The sequence below is a fragment of the Cricetulus griseus genome, chromosome 2 (assembly GCF_003668045.3).
Source record: "Cricetulus griseus strain 17A/GY chromosome 2, alternate assembly CriGri-PICRH-1.0, whole genome shotgun sequence".
Lineage (NCBI taxonomy): Eukaryota > Metazoa > Chordata > Mammalia > Rodentia > Cricetidae > Cricetulus > Cricetulus griseus.
The window spans coordinates 402,625,958-402,649,267 of record NC_048595.1 but is presented as its reverse complement, the minus strand read 5'-3'; the positions used below and the strand labels follow the sequence as shown (position 1 = coordinate 402,649,267).

General features: G+C 39.7%; 1 protein-coding gene across 1 annotated transcript; it reads right to left on the bottom strand.

Annotated features, from left to right (window-relative positions):
- Positions 1 to 394: 394 nt before the first annotated feature.
- Positions 395 to 20,268, bottom strand: LOC118237895. The gene is made up of 6 exons (XM_035438830.1): positions 20,076 to 20,268; positions 18,581 to 18,762; positions 18,429 to 18,465; positions 18,104 to 18,146; positions 2,140 to 13,073; positions 395 to 2,073 (listed from the first exon to the last, which is right to left on the bottom strand). The coding sequence occupies exons 1-6, from the start codon at positions 20,266 to 20,268 to the stop codon at positions 395 to 397; spliced, it is 13,068 nt and encodes a 4,355-aa protein (XP_035294721.1).
- Positions 20,269 to 23,310: the final 3,042 nt, after the last annotated feature.

Genomic DNA, 23,310 nt, shown 5'->3' with positions numbered 1-23,310 from the left:
GGACCTCTTACTGCTATCTCAATGAGCCTGTCTTTATCTCCTTTTCATCTCAGCTACCTATTCTCCATCATTTCCACAATTGAATGTTCCTCCCATTCACCCTTCAGCCATAAGGGTAGGGTGGAGAAAAGGCTTCTCTGGTCTGTGGACCTCTCCTATTAGGATTATGAGGAAGCAGCACCAATGGAAGGGAGAGCTCTTAGCTGGTAGGATGGAACAGAGTCATGTCCTTTCCCTAACCTCCAACAACAATTGCATGAATCTACCAAGACATAAAGCAGACAAGCTGAGTAAACACATCTCAAAGAAATATGACATTCTACCAATTTATTTTCATAGAATATCACAGTAGCAAACAGAATTCCAATTCGGAAGAATCCACAGGCAATTGATATCAATGATAACGGATTCTATTAAAGGCCCATGCAAGTGATCCCAACAGCTTTTTGGATGAACTCAATAGATTCCAAGATTTTGAAATATGTGCCACTCGAGGAACTTTGAAGTTTCTTTGCTGTAAGATTTTTCGTGGAATAACCCAGCGAATGGTTTGGGGGATAACATCCATTGAATCTGCTGGCATACAGGCATAAAGAAAGGGCTGATTTTCTCTTCTTTCTGAATAGAATTTGACATTCTGCCAATGAGCATTGGGCTCTGGCATCTGATTAGTTTGTGGATTTGGATCTTTGGGTTCATAATGATATAGTCTCTTCCTCCTTGGGTGTTTCTCTCCACTGTGTGAGTGACTATAATTTGAACTCTGCTGGACATTGGACTTTCTCCATAAATCAGATTTAGCTATCCTTCTTTCTTTGACTTGTGGGTACATGTAAGACTTCCCATGTTTTTTTGCAAGATTCAATTTAATATTTGATTCAGTTGTTGAGGAGGTTAAAGAGTAGCTTGTTGTGCTCCATGTTGTCGAGGACCAGTCTTTATTCCATGTTATGCAAGATTTTGTAGATTCTATTTCCACAGTATTGGATGAGCTATGAGATAACCAGTCAGGAGACTGCATTTTGGAGTTTATCTTATATTTGCTAGTATTTTGAGACTGATAGCAAGACGGTGCCATGGGGGAGGTATGTTTTCTATGTGTCTTAGTATGATAATCATTGGGATCTCCACAGTAAAATGGTTTCAAAACCGTTGGTTCATCCACTTTGTGAGTATCTGCCAATGGAATGCCTTTAGGTACCTCAAACACTAACTTTTGTGAATCTTGAGTTAAGTAAAAATTGGTTTCTATAAACACACATTCCTCACTGTTACTTTCCTCAGAAACTGGATATTCTGCCAAGTCAGTTGAAGTCTCAGTATTTAGAGGTACATCATTGGTACAGCCATCAGAAATCCAAGATGAATATGAATCAGCTACATCAGAAATATTTTTCCGAGTTCTTGCAACAGAATGCTTCTTGTATGAACTGGTTTCTTGAAACCAAACGTGACATTGTTTATCCTGTTCCGATGCCATCTGTAATTTTAAATCTGAAAGAATTGTCATATCTTTCTGTTTTGTGCCTTGTAGACCAGAATAAAGGACAGGTACATTGGCTGGCTCTTGGAATTTTCTAGTGAGTGATGAGCTTTGTTGTAGATTTTTCTTTTGGAAAGGAACATGTTGTAAAAGTTCTTTGTCAAAGGAGCGAATATTACTTTTTTCACACTCTTCCTCTTTTTTACATTCTGAACCTGAACCCATTCTTAACTTAGAAGTGTGTTTGGGAAGTACATTTGGCTTAGAGACCACAGTGACAGAAGGTCTAGGGATAGAGCGGAGGTATTTGCATTGCAAATCATAGTCAATTTCACAAAAAGATCTTTCATCAAAAAGTACTAAAACTCTGTTTGTTCGTTTTGGGTCTTTGGTGGCAGAATGGATACACTTAAATAAGGGTTTTGATTTATCCTGGGCATTGGCCATTACATAAGATTGTGCTACTATTCTGGGAAGGCCTGTTGCTTGTATCTCCAGTGATTTTGTACATAAGTGCACAAGAAGATCAGCCTTTTCTTTCTTTGAGAACTTGTAGAGAATGTGACTCAATGGAACTATTGATGGTGGGTCTTCTTTCCTTCTTGTGGCATTGAACTCTGTAGTACTCATGTGTGCCCCTGACTGTATTTGATTACTCCAAGTTTCTTGCTTTTCAATGCCCTTTGGTGCTGTCATGACCTTGCTGCTATTTGAAACATTCAATGTTGGTGTCTTTACACAGCTGGGAGAAGGAAAACGTCTTTGGTAATCGATTTTTAAGTTAGCATGTGTATTATCACCTCTTGGAGACCTGAAATTCATTTTTATAACTTTCATATAAACCCTGCAACTGTAATCTTCTGAAATAGCCCTTTGGAGGTGAGAGTCACACTTCTGTAAGGATATGTTCACCATCTCTGATGTCTGATCTTCAAATGTGCACTCTGGGGATGTTAGAGTATCTTTTCTTATTTCTTCTTGCCCAGTGGTATTCATTTCAGGGATATGTATGATATTTAAGTCCTTACTCCCTGAAACATCCCCTTGTATTGTTTGTAAACATAAGTTCCTGGGTTCAGAATTCAGTAAAGAATCATGGGATTTATGAGGCAATTCTAGATCACATTGTTCTTGTTCTAGAACTATTGATGGTGAATCTTCTTTCCTTCTTGTGGGGTTAAACTCTGTAATACTCATGTGTGCCCCTGACTGCATTGGTGGGCTGATATTCACTGCAGTTTTCTCATCCACGTCTGTTAGTAAAGGTATCCTCTGATATTTGTTCTGAACTCGAACATTAAGAGGGGGGAAGGACTTTGCCTTTATCTGCTGTCCACTCTTGGAGTGAGGAATGGCTTGCTTTTTCATGTCAACATTTTGTTCTTCCTTATTTTGAAATGTCTTTTCTGGAGGTAACATTTCACTTACTGTAGCATTACTCTGTTTAACTTTCTTTGGCTTAATAGACCTATCTGAGCCAGTCTCCTGTCCTCTCTCTGTCATTGGCCCCTTTGAACATACAAGGGTTCCACTTGTGGTCAGTGTCTCCTTGAGTGATTTCTTTGGTGGAGAAACTGGAAACTTAGGACTTGTTTTGTGACTTAAATTATCTTTGATTTCATTTTCCTCCTTGCAATTTCCAATTTTAGTTGAAGGTTCTTTTTCACATTTTTCTGGCTGACATTTTTGCCCTTTGATGTTCAGCATTTTTTCCCTTTTAATCATATCTAATCTTGTGAGATCGATGTTAAGATCTGGAGAGTCTGACTCACATGCCAAGTCAACTTGTGGAAGACCACTTTTTTGATAGACAGTGGTCACTGACTTTGACTCCTGCGGCGTGGCTTGTCTCTGTAGCATATTGTGTTCTGTTGTCTTAACAATACAGTTACTGTCATCTTCAGCTGACTCTCTGTTTGCTCTTTCCTGGATATCTGCTGCTTCCTGGACATTTCCCTGTGGGCAAGTGTGTCCTGTAACTCTTGCTGTGTCTTTCTGTGTTTTGCCCAGTGAAGTCCTAGAAGCTGGTGATGACATGGACAGGAAAGTCCGTGATGCAACCACAGCCAGTTCACTTTTGTCTTTCTGTGCTTTTTTCTCCAGAAGCTTCATATTCAGGACAAATTCCTTTGCATTAAGGAGATTCGAAATTGGTGGGACCTTTGTCCTTTGGCATTGCACACCAACTGTCAAGTCTACTGTTTTTTCTACCTGCTTTGTACATGGTTTTTCTTTTCTGACATACCCACACCTGGCCTCTGTGTCTGCCATCTTCTCTGCATCTGAAAATGCTGGAAACATTTGTGGGAATGGGTAAAATGGTGCACTTTCTGACCTTCCTTCATCTACTTGTACAGCTTTACATAAGGTGATGTCGGGTGGAGGTTTAGAATTGTACATTTTTCTTAAAACTCGAGGTTCACTTTTATTGTCTTGTTCCTTTGGTTTAGGTGAGTTAGTATGCATAGGTTCTGTTCTGTGGAGTTTCTGGGAGAAAAGTGAATTCTGTGATTTTAAAGTTACATCTGTGCATTGCCTGTCTATTATTTCTTTTCTGTATGTCTCTTCTCTCTGAGGTAGATGTTGTTTTTGAACACCTTTTGTGGTATCGTCAACAATGGCCTCTCTAGGTAATGGTTTTCCTTTAGTTGATAGTTTCTGCGAAGCAGAATTTCTAAGTATTAGTTTTGTGTCATTGAATTCTATTTTCTCATACAATTTGGAATGGAGCAGATCTGATAACAAATAAGAGGATTTAGTCAGAACTAAGCCTTGTTCATCTTGAAGTTCCTGAACCCTTGTTTCTTGATATTTGTGAGTTATGATCTTTGCTATTTGCATTCCAGGTTCTTCCTTTTCCCCTGACATATGTTGTTTTTCAATTTGTAGACTAACTGAAGTATCTCCAGTAGTTGGCTGTATGTAAATGCCTCTTTCAGAATCTGATGATTTCTGGAAGTATCCAAAGGAAGCAGAGGATCTTGTTAACACTGGTGTACATTCTTCCATGATTCCAGGATTCCCAATAAGGATAGGCTGGGGAGATGTAGCAGTGGATGTCTTAGTCAACTTCTTAGTTAATGTTACACGTGGCTCACTTATATCTTGTTCAACTTTTCCCCGTGGCTCTCTAGTTTTCCAGTGAAGGTCACTCAAATTCTTCATAGGTAAATCAGGTGATTTATTTGTCTTGCAATTTATGTCCTTGGCATGCATTTTACTCTTTACGTTCACATGCCTTTTTTTATCTTCCTTTTCTTTTTGTGGCACGTGTTCTTTCAGTGATTTTATCTCACTGTAAACTTCTCCCCCAGTTATCTGTGCACCTAAATATGTATTGAGTTGCAATTGTGAGATGGACAATGATAAAATTGTGTTTGCCAGATCCACAAGTGTTTCTACCTGGGCTTTCCCCTGCAACTCTTTGATTCTGAGTGTATGTGACCATGGTAATTTCTTTACACTTTGGTCCATTGATTTGGTGAACTCTTTGTCTTTCACATCTTTTATGAGTCTATTCTTCTCATTTTTATGTGTTGATTCTTTTCTGTTGCTTAGTCCATAACCTGATGATCCCATGCATGCTCTTTTGTCTGACTCTGACTTTGGTGGTAGAAAAGAAATTTCTGTTTCTCCTAGTATATTTTCCTCTTTACTCACTCTAGTGTCTGACTTTTGGAAAGACAGAAAAGGCAAGGAAGCAGTTTCATTTAGAACAATCATTGTTGGATCACCTTTGGTGTGCTCAGGTTTTTCCCTTTGCTCTCTAATATCAAAAGGTGGCATGCTGTCATTAAAATGTGCAGTTGGGGATATTCTTGCTCTCAAATGCATTCTATCTTTGCTGTCTTTAACTATTACTCTGACCTTTGCCTCATCATATAACTCTTGTATATTGGCTTTACTTATTGCATTAGGTAGGGTAATGCTTTCATTTGAACCTGAATGTGTGAGTTCCCCTGTACATGATGCCACAAGAAAATCTTCCTGTAAAGGAAGCAATCCATGGTGAGGAACAGAAGGCGTGGAACTATCAATCTTTGTTGTAAAAACTATAGATTCTCTGGTTTTTCCCTGTTTCTGTCCTGTTTTTTCTTTACTGCTCCTCCAGGAAGTCCTCCTCTTCCTGGGAATACTATTCTCCTTGACATTCAATCCATGATAAGTTGCAGATATCTTTGCCTTTAAACCTAGGTCACTGGGCCTTGTCAAAACATCAGTTGCTGATAGATGCAGTTTTCTTCTCTTTGCATGGTTAGAAATGGACTTTGTAGATGCTACTTGCCCTTCAGGTAATGATTCTTGTGGCATAGAGTGTGGCAAGTGCCTTTGCCTTACTTCTGTTTCAACTTCCTTGCTTTTGTCTAAAGTAGAGGCGTTTGAAGAAGTGATGACAGGACGAGCTTCTCTCAGGAGCATACCTTTTGCCTTCCTGCCTTCTTGCTTCTTCTTACTTTTCTCTTTAAGATGCAGTTTTGGTCTCTTTATTTCGGGTACATATGAAAGCGGTGATTTATTTATGTTCACACATTCAGCCTTGTGATGCACAGTGCCTCTCTCAAAAGTCTTCACTCTATTCTCTTCTTTATATGACATGTATCTTGATCTTTTTGAATCATTTATGATGTTATTCAAAGAGGATGCTGTAAAGCTTGATGTTTCTGCGTCTGAAGGTTCCATGCTCTGTGAGTATGGAGAAAAGGATCCTGTTTCTATACATGTTTCTTTCTTGACTTTTATTCTTATATCTAACTTACTGTGAGGTAAAGATGCCAAGGTCAAACCCTCACCTAGTTCACAGTTTCTTTCCTGCACATGTCCCAAGTTTTCATTTACATTTGTCTGTTCATCTGTTGTATTTGTGCCATAATGCCCAGTGGTCCTGGGTACATGTGAAAGTGGTAACTGATTTGTATTGGAACTTGTGTCTTTGGAGGGCATTACATCTTTTCTATGCACATTTTTTCCTCCATCCATCCATGTCTGTGACTCACACTGCTTCCCTATTTTTACATTTGACTTATCATCATCCTCAGCTGATTCTGTTTGTTTAGTTTTTCCTGTTTCAAGCAATTTCTGTTGCTGTAGTTGTAAATTAGCTGATTTCATGGTTCCTTGCGTCTGTTCTTCTCCTTCTGTTCTAATAGACATCAGTTTATGAGAAGACTGAGATGGAAGATACTCAGGAGCTACTTTCTCTTTGCTTTCCCTTTGTTGGTCTGCTTTCCCTGGCTCTATACTGTTGGGGTTTACTTCCCCTTGAGTGTCACATTTGTGATTCCATGTCTCTTGCTCTCCATTTTCTAGACAGCCTTCCTCGTGTTTCTGACCATCTCCAATTGTTTCCCTCTGCTCTTTACCCTCTGGGTTCTTTTCCTTTTCCTCCCTATCATCTTGACTGCATTTCCCCTGTTTTGTGTAATTTAGATCCATTTTCTCTTGGTCTTTACCATCATTATTATAAGTCTGTTCTTTTTCATCCTTTCCATCCACTCTTTCTTGTTCTTCATTTTGTGGATCTATTTCCCCTTGATCCTTAGAACTTGAGAATAAATCTTGGGAGAGTGTTTTATTTCCTGTGCAGTCCTTATCTTCTGTATGCATTGTGACTTTCTCCCCAAATATTTTTACTTCATGCTCTGTTTTCTGTAGCACATGTTCCTCTTGTTTTAGTGTGGCACTAGTGGTATGACCCTTGGCACACTCTTTTCTTACTTCATCCAGTATAGCTGATGATGTCTGGAGTGATAATTCTGTAAGAAAGTGCAGTGTTACTTCAGTTATACCATCTGCCTCTTCTATCCTTGTATCTGATTTCAAACAAGGAGAGGATACCCACATGCTGGTACTGGTTTCATCCACATTAAGTTCATCTTTAATTTTTTGTAGCTCTTGCCCTGGTTCTGTGATATCTAACTGAATTTTCTGTAAAACTGATGGTTTTTCTTTCAAATGCATGGTTTTTTCTGTTGTTGTACTCTCTTCTTTCTGGGATGTATATTCTATGGAACATTTTCCGTTGTTCAAGATAGGTTCAAGGTTAGAATTTGCACAGATTTCTTCTGTATCTGATGGTCTTTGGAGCTTTGGTTGATGACTCGATTGGGTTATTTGCATAGCTTGTTCTTCATGTATCCTTGTGTCCACTTCAGAATAAGCAAGAGAATGTAAGGAAAGTGTGTTTGACGTTACATCCACCATGCTACATTGTAGGTCATTCACATTGACTGGCTCTGCTTGCCCATCGTATAGCGTTCTCTCTAACTCTGGATAAGTTGCTGAATTAATCAGTTGTAAACCAGATTGCACAGAATTAGGCTCTGTCATATTCTGAGGACTGGAAATCGATGGGCCCTCTTCACCACCTTGACCTTTTACATCTTTGGTGCTATTTGAGGTTGTATCCTCATCCATGTAGTCTGTGCACCAAGCTCTCTCTTCATGTTCTGACTGGTCAGTACTAAATCTCATTGTCCACATCATATCCCTATCTTGTATTCCACCACATGTGTTCAGATCAAGAGACACAGGCATAGGAGAGAAGGTGGTATTTAGGGACAAATCTGCCATGAGTTTACCTTGTTTTGGTGTTCCACATCCTGCAGTAGTAAGTGTCTGGGAGATTTCTGCCTTCCTTGTTTTGACGGATAGATAATTGTTACTCATTTCATTTCCCTTGTCCATGAGTTTTAAATTCTCTTTCTCTTTTGATGTAGGTGTGGAGAAATCCAAAGACTCTAACATTGTTGCTGCCAATTCCTGGGTTAATAATCTTTTATTTTTCTCTGCTGTTGGATCTTTCAATACTTTTATATTAAAACTATCAGATAAGACAGCAGAATGTATAAATTCAGAAATCTGGGGCTTCAAGGTTTTTGGAAGTAGATTTTTTCTATGACCACACTGTGATATAGTTAATACCTTTGAAACAGCTGTTTTCCTTCCTTTCATAGTTATACCAATTGAACACATTTTACCTTGTAAGGCTTTCCGTATAGATACTTTGATTTTCCTTTCAGATCTTAGTGCCTGAGGGGTTGAGAGATTCAAAGACTCTGTGATAGTTGCTTGTAGGTCATTTTTAAGCCCTTCTCTTTCCAATCTATCCCAACTGTTCAGTTTCTGTTCATGAGTTCCATCATCAGAGATGCCGTATTTTGTTCTATCAGGGTTAACTTCATCAGTTTGAGATTGTATGGGAGGACCCTTTGAACTTGACATACACATGGCATACTCTTTTTGGGTTAGACCTGCTGACTGACTTGGCTGTGGAATTTCCTGTTCCACAGTGAACAGAATGTTCTTCCCTCCTTCTTTTCTTAATTCATGAGAGATAGGATCCCTGCTTTGATGTGAACAAAATACAAAATGTTGGCTATCCTGTGGGAATGACTCTAATAATGTGTCATCATCATTCTCCCTTTCTTCTTTAGATTGAAGATCAATTTCTTTGATGTCATCTGAAGTAAACTTCCCTTCATGAAGCAGTATCTCTGGCTTCCTTGGTACAGAACAGGGTGTTTTTTTGCTTGATGTGGATTCTTCTGTTTCTATCTTGCTGCTCATATTAATATCCAGTGCAACATCTGTCAAATAGGATATTTCATCTGCATTTTTTCCCTCTGGATCCGTGCCTTCCATTATGGTTGAGTCACATTTTATTTCTCCACTATGGTTTGGATTAGCATATGAGGCTGATAGTTCCTTCGGCTCCCTTTCACTGTCAGCAGCCTGTTCCTTGTGTCGTCTTTCATCAGATAGATCGCACTCTCCTTTAGATAGTGCATTGTCCTTATCTTCCTCAAATGTTAGAGGGGAAACATTGAAACAGTCCTCTAGCTTTTCTAGTTGAAGTTCATCTGGGATGGGGCATGGGGTAGAACAGGAAATAACTTCTGTAAGTGTTTGTGCTTGTACCTGAGCAATTGTTCTCCCTTCTTGGTCATGGTCTTTTTCTTGATATGTAGCACATGTAAGGCTGGGGCTATTTTCTGAGATCAGGATATCTTCTGGTTCCTCTTCCACTTCTTCTTCATAGTTCTTCATGCTAGAGGAACTACTCAAATCAGCAGAACCCAGAAAGTGTGTGTTTCTTCCATTTGGTGATTTCTCTCGTATTCGTTCCCTATGACTTAGTCTTCTTATTCTCTGTTCATCTATCCATGGTTTTGAACTTCTATTTTTTTTGTTGGACAAAATATATACAGTGGAGTAAATGAAGTCCAAACAGGCACCTACTATGTTACCCATCTTGTAACATTTCTCTTCGGAAATTATCCAGGAATATTTCATTTCTTTGCAGTTTTGTTTTTTGCTATACCTGCAGCCAACTGACTGTGGAACTGATGGTTTTATTTCCGGCATAGTTCTATGTCTCTGTCTCGCTGTTGTGTGCCTCTTTGATCTTAGTACTTTTCTCTTCCCTTTAGGTCTAAGAACAGAGGATCTTGTAACAGAATCAGAAGACTGCAGGAATGCCACCTGCAGACCTGTTGATGTCTCTGAATCCTTTTCTGCAGGATACAATTCTAATTCATGTTCAGAGTTCTCATAGGATTCTAAATCATCATCTGTCATCTTTGTAAATTCACCAGGTGAAGAGGTTCCTGCTTTAGGAGATAAAATTTTAGGAACCATGGGGACGTTTATGCCACTTTCTGTTCTGGTCGTTGTCTGTAATCCTTCAGCTTGGATGGGGGCCATTTGTAGGCTGGTCTCCGAAGTACTTTTCAGGGAATCTTTTTGGTACTTTACACCCTGATTGTTAGCAGGTTGTTCTTGACTTAAAGAGATAGGCGATGGCTCTGGCTCATCTGTGAGAGTTTCCTTCCTTTGATCTGCATCAGCCCACCTATGTTGGCCATGCTGTGAAGCTGCCTGTACAAAAGGGTTTTGTTTTTCTTCTTTAAAGTTTTTCTCTCTGTTGTAGAACTCACTACTTTCAGGTACACAATCAACACGTATTTGGCTTGCTAGTCCTCCTTGCTTTAGTTGAGCATGACAAAAGACCTCCTGCAAATCTCCATGGTTGGATAAGCAAATAGTGTTTTGACATTCAGGTAAAAATGCCTTAGCTTGGTCTACCCTTTTTAATTTGATCTTGAGGTCCAATTTTGACTTCTTTTTGTTGCCTGTGATATTGAATGTTTTTGAAGCCATTGGTTTCACCTTATTCATATACTTGAACCTCGCTGTACTCATATTTGTGAATCTTATTTGCTCTTTCTTTTTAGAATGAATCAAAACAGGCATGCAGTAATTTACAGAGCATGGAAAAGTGTTTTGATTAAAACCACAACTAATTTCCCTTGTATCATTTCCATCATTTGGGACATTACTTGGTTGTCTCAGAGAGTCTTTCGCCAGTAATTTTCCTGACGTTAGAGGATCCAATGCTAATTCTGCACAATATTGGAGCTCTGTCTGTGTAGCTGCACTGGTTTTTGTATTTGCAACACAAAATGAATCCATTCTCGGTGAGTCAACTGACTCCGTAACTGCTTCAGTGAGAGATACTGCTTGAAACATTTCTTTCTCCATCTTAGTCTCAGATTTGACTGGGCATGCGTCAAATCGGAAGCTCCGAACGGGAGCCACTGTCTCTGGCAGCACTTTCACATCACAGCACAACTGAACTTCTGGAGCATCTACAGCTTTCCTTTCTTTATCAAGGGAATCTAAATTCTTTTCTTTCCTTTCAACATGGGTTTTTGGGGGTGTTATCTTGATATCAGTTTTATTATTTTGAATGCTAGACCTCTGAGGCTGAACATTTAGAAACCCAGGTGCCAATATTACATCATGCAGCATTTGTTTACTATTGATTTCAAATCTGTCTCCCACTTTTCTCCTATTCAGAGTGTTATGTGCAGTTACAGAAAGCCTCAGGGAAAATGCAGGTTTTTTCACTTTAAATTTGTGCTTGACACTGAGTACATTTTTTGGTCCTGATGCTATTTTTCTGACTTTAAAAGGTCTTGTGGCAACTGCACATAAGTCCTTGTTCAAGTCTTCTTTGTCTTCTGTAATATGACCATCCAGTGTTTGTGTGGGCTTTTCACAAAATGGGACCCTATGTTCTGTTGTTTCAATTAAACACTCACTAGCTGACGATTTCTCTGGCATTGAAGGTGGGTGCATGGGACCTGCAGCCTCGTCTCTGTCTGTATGTTTGTCTGCCCTTGTAGAATTGATTTTCTCTGTATCTAGTGACTTATTTTGTGCCTGCAGAAAACGCTCACATGTTATTAAGTCTGGAATAACGGCCACTAGACATTTTAAGAAATACTTTTTAACATGGGGAGTGATAAGCTTAGAGACAGAAATAAGATGCAGTGCTATATCCGGCATGGTTTTTCTTTGATGTACTATGTTCTTCTTCTTCTTGCATCTGAACGTTATCTTATTTTCTGAAGTATGACAGACTATGATTGGCAATACCTGTGAATGGGAGGTTTTCTTTGCTTTGGGATGTGGAACTTTAAGATTGAGTTTTCTTTCATTATCTGGTATTTCTCTCTTGTTTCTCTGCCTTTTAATGTTAAGTGAAAGAGACATTGAACTGTGTGCACAATGCTGGTTTGATTCCAATGAAGCCACTGGTTGTTGGCCTGGTATTACGTTTTGTTGTGGAAAATCTTCAGCCAATGAATTTGATCTTAAAGATAGAAAATCAGTATTCTGGAAAACACTATTTTGTCCTGTAACCAAATGGTTACTCTTGTTTTGGTCATTAAAATAGACAGAACATTGGGTCTCACTGAAATGTTCATCAGACTCTAAGCCCTTGGTTAAATCTTCTGTTTCATCAATACATGGGATGTGGTTGAAATGTTGGCTTTTATCTTTATGGTCTATTTGTTGGGACTGGAAGGAGTCTTGTGTGCTACTAGAAAATGGCTGTCTCATAACATCTAGAGGCTGAATGAAACCAGGCTGGCTGATGACTGACTCTTGGTTGTGAATACATTGTTGGGTTTGGCTAGTAAACTGTTCTTCACGAATCAACTGATTCTGCATAGCACTTTGGTCCGGGAAAGTATCTAGTGCTTCAGCAGGAAGAAATTCTTCCTTAGGATGTTGATAATGGATCAATGACTCCTGAGATCTTGGGTGCAGACAATCAGCTTCCCTCCCTGACAAAGCTTTAGGGTTCACAGGAATCTTCCTTCTCACATTTTCTTCCAAATGTTTAATTTGGTCAAGAGAAAGTAATAAATGGACAGGAGGGCATGGTGTCACATTGAGATCCTCAGCTCTTGTAAATGTAAAAGTGCTTGGAAAACTGACAGGAAGTGTGTTTTTTTTCCTGTTGGTTTTCATTATTGAAAATAAATTACTGGAGGAAAATGATTTTGTTTGATATTTACTTTGTGGATCTTTTCTGTAAAAGGATCTCATGAAAATGTTCTTTACTTTTGAATGAATCATTGAAAAGGATTTTCTGGTCCCACCTGAAGATGAGTGAGTTTCACAAAAATGGCTTCCTTGATATTCATATTCATTGGATGAAATGGTTTCCTTTCTGATGTTATTTCCCTTCTCCTCACATGGAGGACTGGTTGTTACTCTTTCTGAAAATGCTTCCACTCTGGAGATAAGAAAACAGAAAGTGTGAGTCGTAACTTAGAGTAAGCATATTATAGGGTCTCACTCTAGACTTAAGGAAAAAGGATCATAGATGAAAACAGCTCTGTTTACAAACAAAGATAAAGGTGAAACTACCATCCATATCGCCAAGAAAGTCATCACCTCATCATTTCCCTTAGTAGACCAATCAGTTGACAAAGTGAAGTAAAACATTTACTTAAGAGAGTAAGGTAATTTATCAGTCTCTCTAAAATTGTTTTTAACAGCAATGAGCCAAAGAGTGAAGATTATATCCTTTTATAAAGAATATATTTCTATTCCTTATATAAATTTTTTTATGTAAAACAGTCTTATGGAAATTTTGTAGATACAACAGAAGAATAATATCCCATTAAACCAAGTGTAGTTTTCTATACTTAAACTTGCCAGCTATTTGTGAGGAGGAGAAAACCCTACATTTGTGGTGAAGTACTTGTCAGTGGACTTGTGGGTCAGAGTAATGATTTGTATTGATGAATGTATAGCAAAGATATTGCAGTTTTCTTCTATGTGGATGACTACTCTGTCAAACAAGGACTCAGACCACCATCAGCAGCATTACCTTAGTATTGGGGTTAATTTATATGTCAACTTAGCTGAGCCGTGGTGCCCAGTACATGGTCCAAAATTATAATGGGTATTTCTGTTAGGGGATTTTTAGGGAGGAGATTAACATATGAACTAGTAAATTATAATTGAGTCTGTTCTCCCTAATGTGGGAGGAGTCATCTAATCAGTCTTAGGCATAAACAGCAAAAGAGTAACTTCACAGCAAGAAGAAATTTTGCCATATTAATCCATAGACTTACACTACAAATTTTAGACTTGCTAGTAACCATAACTCTATTAGACCAATGTCCTAAAGCTAATTGTCTAACACCAGGCCAACCAACAAAATGCAGAACTATGATAGAAAGTGGAGCCTTAGCAAGGTGTGGAAGCTTATACCTCAGGAGGCTAAATCAGGAGTGTCTGGAGTTGAAACCCAGTCTGGGTTACACAGCAAGACTCTGTCTCAAACAAAAAATAATTCATTAGCTAATTAACTAAAGATCGACCTTTGTGAACCCCAAACAATGAATTTTCAGTGCAGTATGTGTCCACTGGAGCATATCCTCTTTAAGCCTGTTCCTGCAAAACCGCTGCCTACCACCGTTCTCAGTTACAGTGCTTCCATTCTCAGGGGTCCATTCCCAGTCCCTGCCAATGCTTGAATCTGTACATATCACCAAATGCTGTTTACACTATTGTTTTTCTTCTTATTCACAAAAATGCTTAATTATTAAATTATAAACTACTTTTTGCGCTGCTAGGGATTAAATCCAAGGACTAGAACATACTAGACAAGGGCAAGCACTCTACTACTGAGTTCCCTAAAGTTTAATTTATGTCAGGTAAACAATCAAAACCAACAAATAATAGAATATTATATCACACTACAATGAAAGGTATGTAGTTTTTGTCTCAAAAGTCCTATCTTATTTTCACTTTTCATTTAAAGCACTTGGCAGGTTCTCTTTTGATGTCTGAATTGCCAGCATCAATACTGACATTCTTTGAATCCACAGGTAAGTAAAATAAAGATTATCTCTTTTAAAAATAAAGATGTATTTATTCAATGTGAATACAAATACAGCAATATGAAGCAGCCAATCTGAAACAAAGATGGCCACTAAATTATGTTTTAATACAGATGTATATGCTGAAGAAAGAGACACAGCAGATTGGCGTCTCTCCTAGGTGCTACCATAACCAAACCAACAGTTTCAGAGATAGTGAGAACATGGCAATAGTGAGAACATGGCAGCAGGCACCTAAGAACAGCACTGGAGCAGTAACTGAGAGTTTACATCTCATCCACAGGTTATTGGCAGAGAGAGACTGTTGGTGTTGGGCTTTCAAACCTCAAAGCCCATCCCCACTGACACACTTCTTCCAATAAGGACAGACCTTCTAATCCTTCCTAAACAGTCTAAAAATGGGGAACCAAACATTCAAAAGTCTGAGCCTATGGGGGGGACATTCTTATTCAAAACACCACAGCATATTTCATCATGCTCCTCAGAATGGCATGGAATTTAAATGTCATGATTTATTTATAGAATTTTCTATTGAATACTTCCAACTGTAGCTGGTCTCAACAACCTGAAACCATGGGAAGCAAAACTTTAGATTAGAGGTGACTGCTGCATCTTTCCTTAAAGGCCACCCAAGGATTAGCTCCTGCCTATGCAGGAAGGAGGGAATAATAGCACACAGAGGGGAAAACTGATAATCCTTGTCCTCATTTTTTAAGATTTCCTCTTTCCTGTCAATCCTCTGGTAAGCTTTGGAGACAGTGCACCTCTTGTACTGAAAGTGGTAGTGTCTCAGACAATCCCATGGGTGTCTGAAAACACTATGATGTTTCTCCAGTTTGCAATGGCAATCCCACTGCCAGCTACTCTTGACAAGGATTCTACTAACCTAGAACCTCAACACACTGTTTCTGTTTCTTGAGGCACCTATCTTATGACTAAAGTTCCTAGGACCAATGGAATAACAAAGCAACTAGACTTCCAATTTTCGTACATTTGAAATATGTAAGAAATGAGACTATCAATCTTCAGGTTCATTCTGCACAAAGAAATGAGTGATCTCAGAGAAAAACAGTTTGTGTGCTGCTGTGAAATAATCCTTGTGTCACTGTGTGAATATATGTCCCTCTGAATCAAGCTGACTGGCCAATAGCAGAATAGAATAAAATTAGTTGGGAAAGCCAAACTGAGAATAATGGGATGAAGAAGAGCAGAGTCAGAGGAGTCATCAGCCAGATGCAGGAGTCAGACATACAAAATGAAATAGAGGTAAAGGCTATGAGCCTTGGGACAATGCATGGATAATTAATATAAGCCTCAGAGTGATTATTTTGGAAGTGACTATGGGATGGGACAGGACAGAGAAACTTCTGTTTACAGTGTGTGGTATGCATGGCTGTATGTATATGCACATTCACATGTGTGTAGTCCTATGTGTGTATTCAGGTGTGCAAACACATTATCATACATACATATGGAGGCCAGAAGTTGAGCTCAGGTGTCTTTCTCCTTCCCTCTCTGTCTTCTGTTTTGTGGAAGGGTGTCTTGGGGTAACCTAGTTAGCCAGGTGCTAGCTATCTGATGTCCTAACCTCTTGAGTGCTTAGGATTACAGGTGGAAATCACACTCCATTAGTATACTTGTGGGGGCTAGGGATCTGAACCCCAGTCTTCTGTGGGCAAGAGCTTTATCCACCCACTGGGCCATCTTGAAGCTCCTAAACACTCCTTTCCCTAAACATCGACAGTGGTTTTGCTCAGAGTTTAATCCAAGCTTTGGAACCTGATATGTTATTCTCTCTGTGGTCCCACCTCTTCATGACCATCTCCCACTACTTGTCCCCATTAACTTTTCCACAATTCTGAAATCATTGCTATTTCTTTCACACAGCTTGCAGTTTCTTATTTCCTTATCTTTGTATTTGTCCTGGAGTGCCTTTATGATATTCTAAGCTATGTTTTCAGGCCAGTTTACATTTGTTCTTTAAAATCCAGCTCCAGGTTCCATGAATGGTTCAGCTTGCAAAGCTGCTTGCCTCCAGGCCTGATGACCCGAGTTAAATCCCCAAGACCAATGTGTTGAGAGGAGAAAACCCAGTCCTGAAAGGTGTCCTCTGCCCTCCCCATGTGTCCCCACCATAAACCATGCAAACAAACAAATAAATACATAGATGTAATTTTAAAAATTGAAACCCCAGCTCTCATGTACCCTTCATGGAACCATTCTCACAGCCCTAGGCTGATTTAGACATCTCCTAAATGTTTGCATACTGGGCAGTTTTATCCTTTAGCTACATTACATGTCTGAGATCAGAAACTAGCTCAAGTGTTTGTATCCTAGCATCAAACAGTGCCTGCTGCAAAGATGTTTAATAATCACTGGATGATTTTTAGTTAAAACAACTAAGATAGCAACAAAGAGTAATGGTGATGTTGGTGTCTAAACCACAGAAGAATTACTTGTGAGCTGACAGATTCTGAGTCACATTCTGAATTTCAGAGCGCCTCTGAGTTTTACAGCACCCACTTCACTGTTGGTTCACAGTAGATGGTGAATTATTTTACCAAGTGAATTATAAGAAATGGTGGTTACAAGCCGGGCGTTGGTGGCACACACCTTTAATCCCAGCACTTGGGAGGCAGAGGCAGGCAGATCTCTGTGAGTTCGAGACCAGCCTGGTCTCCAGAGAGAGTGCCAGGATAGGCTCCAAAGCTACAACAGAGAAACCCTGTCTCGAAAAACCAAAAAAAAAAAAAAAAAAGGAAGGAAGAAATGGTGGTTACTATTTCTTTGTGAGTAGTGGGGATATTTTACCATAAGAAGCCAAATTAACCTCTGTAAGCTTTGTGTACTTTAAAGGATAATCTAACCAATATATGATGGGGGCAGTCCTTCTGTGTATATGCTTGTCTTATTGGTTGATAAGTAAAGCACTGTTGGCCAATAGGAAAGCAAGATAGGTGGGGCTAGAAGTCGAGGAGGATTCTGGGAAATGTAGTAAAGACAAGAGTTGCCATGTGATCCCATGAAGAGAGGACACATGCCATCAGTGTCCTTGATGAGATAAGTCTTCATAAAATATATAGATTAATGGTTATGGTTGACACTTAGGACAGAGCTAGCAAATGAGAAATCCTAGTCATTGGTCAGCAGCACTGTAAATAATATAACTCTGTGTGTTATTTGGGGGCCCTAACATGGTGGCGGAACTCAGGCAGGCAGGTGGGAAGAGTTATCGTTACAAATATATGAAAAGCCCTTATCATAGCTTGGAATAAGGCAACTACTTAAAAAAAAAAAACATTGGGGTGAATTACCGTTTAGTGTACCTTTAGGAAGATGTATCCCTGGAATTCAGACATAGATGCAAGTTTGAATAGATTATAAACAAGTTGTATTGTTTCATCTCACCTACCTTTCTGCTGAAGATGTTTTGGAAATGGACCAGCACTCTATAGCTACATGGGAACAAAAAGTTACAGTATCAGTGGAAGAAACTCAGACTAAGTAAATTTAATATTAAAAGATGAAGTCATAAACTGGGCAGTCCTGGCTCATGCCTTCACTTGTTAGGCAGAGGCAGGCAAATCTATGAGTTTGTACTCAATATGATATACAAAGCCAGTTCCAGGACAGCTAAGACCAAGAGTACACAGAGAAACCCTGTCTCAAAAAAGAAAAAAAAAACTAAAGCAAACAAAGAAACAAAAACCAAAAAGATGAAATTGTGTGATATTTACCAAGTATCTCTCCTTTGGGGAAAACATCTTCATCCTGCTTCAAGGGAGAATATCAAAATGTTAGAGAAATAGCCCAACTATCAAAGTTAATTTTTAAAAAATTATTAAGTGTGCTTTAGAAAAATAGGAGAGAATGGTCAATCATTTCTTACCCTCTGAGAATACAAACCGCTATTTTTCCATAGCTTAAGCTTCTTCTTAAATAATTCACAAGTTCTTATGAGGATTATCTCAAAAGCAACTCCCAGGAAAATTGTAAACAGGATTGATATCCAAGTATTGTTAAAAATCCAGTAGTCTAGAAAGTCCCATATTGTGTAAAACCTATTCTCATCTAAGACAGATTTCATTCTGGTTTTAAAGAAATGGTATATTTTTGACATAATAACCTGGTATCTTATTGATACCAGAAGGCATTGATTTCAAGAAGCCTGTCAAATATGAAATACTGCCTTGTCCATCTATTTCATAAATACAAGAAAAGTTATGCCAGAAAAGTAAAACATTTCTAGCATCATTCAATGCCTGTGCCCAATGGTGTGGTGCTTGCTCTGGGACTTAGTAAAGTAAGGTACATGTATGTCACAGTGGGTATTTAACTGAGCTCACAGCAACTCCTGCAGTGGCAAAAGGTCACAGGTGAAACATGCACAGTCCATATATGGTACTAGTGTTGGAAGTATGTAGGCTATTTGGGGGGGCAGGTGGCAAGGCCTTGCCCTACAACCCCTGTGTGTTGGCCTGAAACTCCGATGTAGTCTGGACTGACTTTGATCCTCCAGCTTCAGCACAGGTGTGAACTACCTGTGTTCACACCATTGTGCAGTTTTTTGTTTTTTTTTTTTTCTTGAGACAGGGTCTTCTTCTACAACACAGGGTAACCTGGAACTTTTTATATAGCCTAAGCTGCCCTGGAACTCGTGGAAATCATTTGCCTTGGCCTACAGAGTACTGGGATTAAGGTATGAGCCACCATGCTCTCTCTCTCTCTCTCTCTCTCTCTCTCTCTCTTATATATATATATATATATATATATATATATATATATATTTGACATAATTGAATTGTTACCATAATGAAAAAATATGGACAATAGAGTAGAAGTTAGAAAGCCACTTCATATAATAATTTCACTTCCTCTCAGCAATAGTGTGTTTATACTTCCTTGTAGTCAAGAAAATATGGCCCTTTCTTTGACTAATTGTTAACTGACAGGACTAACTACTAAAATACTGGATGTTGTAACTAGGAAATTTGTCAAAGCGTAAAACTGAGCCAGTTGGCAAGGGTCAAGCTTTGGCATCCCAAGGAAGAGAAGGTGAGAAGGGTGGGTGTGAGGCAGAGAGGCAATGAACTGATAACGGACACCATACCCAAATGGATATTTTAAGTCAGAGAGAGAGAGAGAGAGAGAGAGAGAGAGAGAGAGAGAGAGAGAGAGAGAGAGATCCCAGTCAGTAAAATACTTTCTTTGAAAACAGGAGGCCTGGCCACTTGGCCTAGGTCTTCACAGTGCATGCTGGCCTGACACCATGTCATTATAATGAGCAAATATATGGTGGAGAAATAGGAGAGAAAGAGAAACAGAGCAGTTCATGTGCTGTGGAAAGAGGCAGACTGAAGAAATGAAGGAGGTAAGGAACAGACTGATGAGGGTGACCTTCTTGCCACCCAGGACCAGGGTGATGTCAAGGCCTAGGCTGTTGCCAAAGGCCATCTTTAGGTCCGTGGTCCTGTTGCAACTGGGATCTGTGTTGGTATCTATAGAGCCATAGGAGCCGTGCATGTTGAAATCTGAGGTCTCTACTGAGCGGGCCTCATACTTCAGTGGCCATGGCATAGCTTGCCCTTCCCCTCACTGGGCATTGCAGCAGGAGAGCTGGTCAAGGCTATCATGAGAGCTGTCCTCCACCATTCAGGAGAGATGGGCCCACCCCTTATCACCAATGTGGGAGAGCTGGCCCCAATGTCATGGGAATGTGGGAGAACTGGCTCTTCCATTCTGGGGGTGGGGTGGGGTGAAGGGCAGTCCCAGTAGTCTGGACTGGCCAGCATAGCTACCACCCAGGACCACATTCTGGGCCCTGGGTTGGCCCACCTTAATGTCTACCTCATCTATGACCTGCTAGAACAGGTCATGTGACTGGTCCTGCTGAATGATAGCTGCAGGATCTCCATGACTCAGGTATCTGAGAGGAGTTTTGGTGAGGGTCTGGTGACGATGGTGTGCCAGAGGCAAGAGGCTTTGAACAAGACCAATGACTCATTGCAATGAACATTTATGGATGAGGTGTTTGGACAATGGGGTAAACTGTGTGACCACTGCAGCTCCCATTGCCATTAGGATGGATAAATAGATGTTGGAGAGACAGGGAAGGTGAAGGGGCAGGGTATTTTTTTTTTTTTAGTTTGTTTTGTTTTTAGTTAATTATTTTTCTGGGTTTTTTTTGTGGGACACACTGTGGGGGTGAGGGACGGATATGGGGGGACTGAGAGGTGAGCAGGATTGGGGCACATGATGAAATTCCCAAAGAATCAATAAAGCCTCATTTTATATAAAAAAGAAAGCATAAGGACCTGAGTTCAGTCTTCAGAATCCACATAAACAAAAGCCAAACATAATAGTGTATGCTTGTAATCCCAGTAGGGAACAGGCCACTCTGAGGTGCCATGGCAAGCCAATATAGCCTCCTTGGCGAGACTCGGGCCAATGAGAGAAAAATGGTGAACAGCCCTGGAGGAAAAACACCTGGTGTTGTTTCTTATCTCCACATGTACATAAACATTCACCAAGACAAACACATCTCCCTGCACACACATGAACACAAACACATCCATAGAAAATGTATATGTCCATTAACTACATTAACCACTCTAGTGCCCATTAACGGTGTTACAGACCAACTATAAGGTTGGTTTGTGGAAACTACCTCATCCATATCTTATCCACACCTCCACCATTAGGATTTTGAAGCAAATCCTAGATACATCATTTGGTTTGTAACATCTAAAAAAAAACAGACCCAGTTTCTTAAAATCCAATCAGATTACAGTAGCGACACATTTAAAATAAAATGTGTACTTCAAAAGACTGCCTGTCACTTTTGCTGACACTAATCAGAGCTGTAATCTTGAGTTTAATTTCTAGTCACAAATGATAGGGGAGAAAGAACTGAGTGACTGATTAGGTGCATTGTGGTGGCTATTCTTGGTTGTCAACTTGACTACATTTGGAGCTAACTAAAACCCAGGAGGTTGGGTACACCTATGAGACATTTTTTTCTTAATTAAACCTTTAGAAACGGGAAATCCCACTTTTAATCTGGGTCTTCTGAGCTAGGAAGATACAGTTTTATCTGGGCCATACCTTCTGCTGGCAGCCTATATAATGAACATGGAAGAAGGAAGCTTGCTCTCTTTGGCTGCTTGCTCTTACCCTCACTAGTAAGTTCATTCCTTCAATGGCATTAGAACCTAAATTCTTTGGGATAGCAGTGTATACGGAAGACCAGCTGAGAAATCCAGTCTCAGGGACAGGCAACTACTGGATTCCTCTGTTGGTGAACAGCCATTGTTGCACTAACTGGACCACAGCCTGTAAGTCATTCTAATAAATCCCCTTTCTAGATAGATGATAGATGACAGATAGATTCATGTTATCCATTCTGTTCCTCTAGAGAACACTTACTAGTGCATGCATGATGCAAAACTGCCACAAAAAGTGAGAGTAAAAAATATTACAAAAATTAAAAGCAAAGTTAGACACAAGAATTTTTTCCAACCCTCTTTAGAAAAGATTTTTTTCCAATTTTTTATTTGAATTAGAAACAAGAATACATGTCAATCCCAGTTCTCTCTCCCCCCTCCTCCCCTACCCCCCGCCCCAACTAAAACCCTATCACAAACCCTTTCTGCTCCCCAGGGAGTGTGAGGCCTTTCATAAGGGGTCACCAGAGTCTGTCATATCCTTTGGGATAGGGCCCAGGCCCACTCCCTGCTCTTCCCCTCCACCCAGCAGCAGCAGCTTACACCATTCCTAGAACCGTTTCCTTTTAATTCAGTGATTTGAGCCAGCTTTTATTTAGACCAAAGGGACAGACACCCAGACCTGGCAATTTCCCAGAGCCAGCACACCCATTCCGACTGGCCCACAGCTTCAGCCTGCCACATACGGCTTCAGCCCCCGCGTTGTGAGCAGTGATTGGCAATCGGCGCATGCAGTTTCTTCCATTTTCCCTTTCTCTTTAACAAAAAATTTGGTTTGGTTTGGTTTGAGTTTTTGCTTAGAATCCAGAGGTTGGACAACATTTGGACAAGTCTGACCGGAGCTTCAGTGTTCTTGGACTTGCTTTGGTGGTACACCTCCGACACCTGCTGGCGAAACTTCATCATTGCAACTCAAAGTTAAGCCCATAAGAGGCAAGGATGACCTTTGAGTATTTAATTTGAGGTAAATTATTGGATATGTTTGCATTTTAAGCTGTCAAATAAATTAATAAAAATGTTATTTATACTCTTTTAACTACTGCTACAACAATGGTGGGCAATATTATCATCCAGGAATTTAAAAATCTTTTTGCTTTTACTATGGATGGAATTTTAATGTTTTGTGTTTTGTTTTGTTTTGTTTTGTTTTGTTTTTAGACCAGGCTGGCCTTAAACTGACAGAAATCAACCTGCCTCTGCCTCCCAAGTGCTGTGATTAAAGGCGTGTGTCACCACCGCCAGGCCCCTTGGATGGAATTTTAAAAGAGGTAAACAACCAACCTGGGATGTATACACTCTTAGCCATAATGCCATAATTGCTTTTAGCTTGATAATCCATATCATATCCTTGAAAATGGTTTGATGAAAGATCTAAATGAGGAATTTATAGAAATGA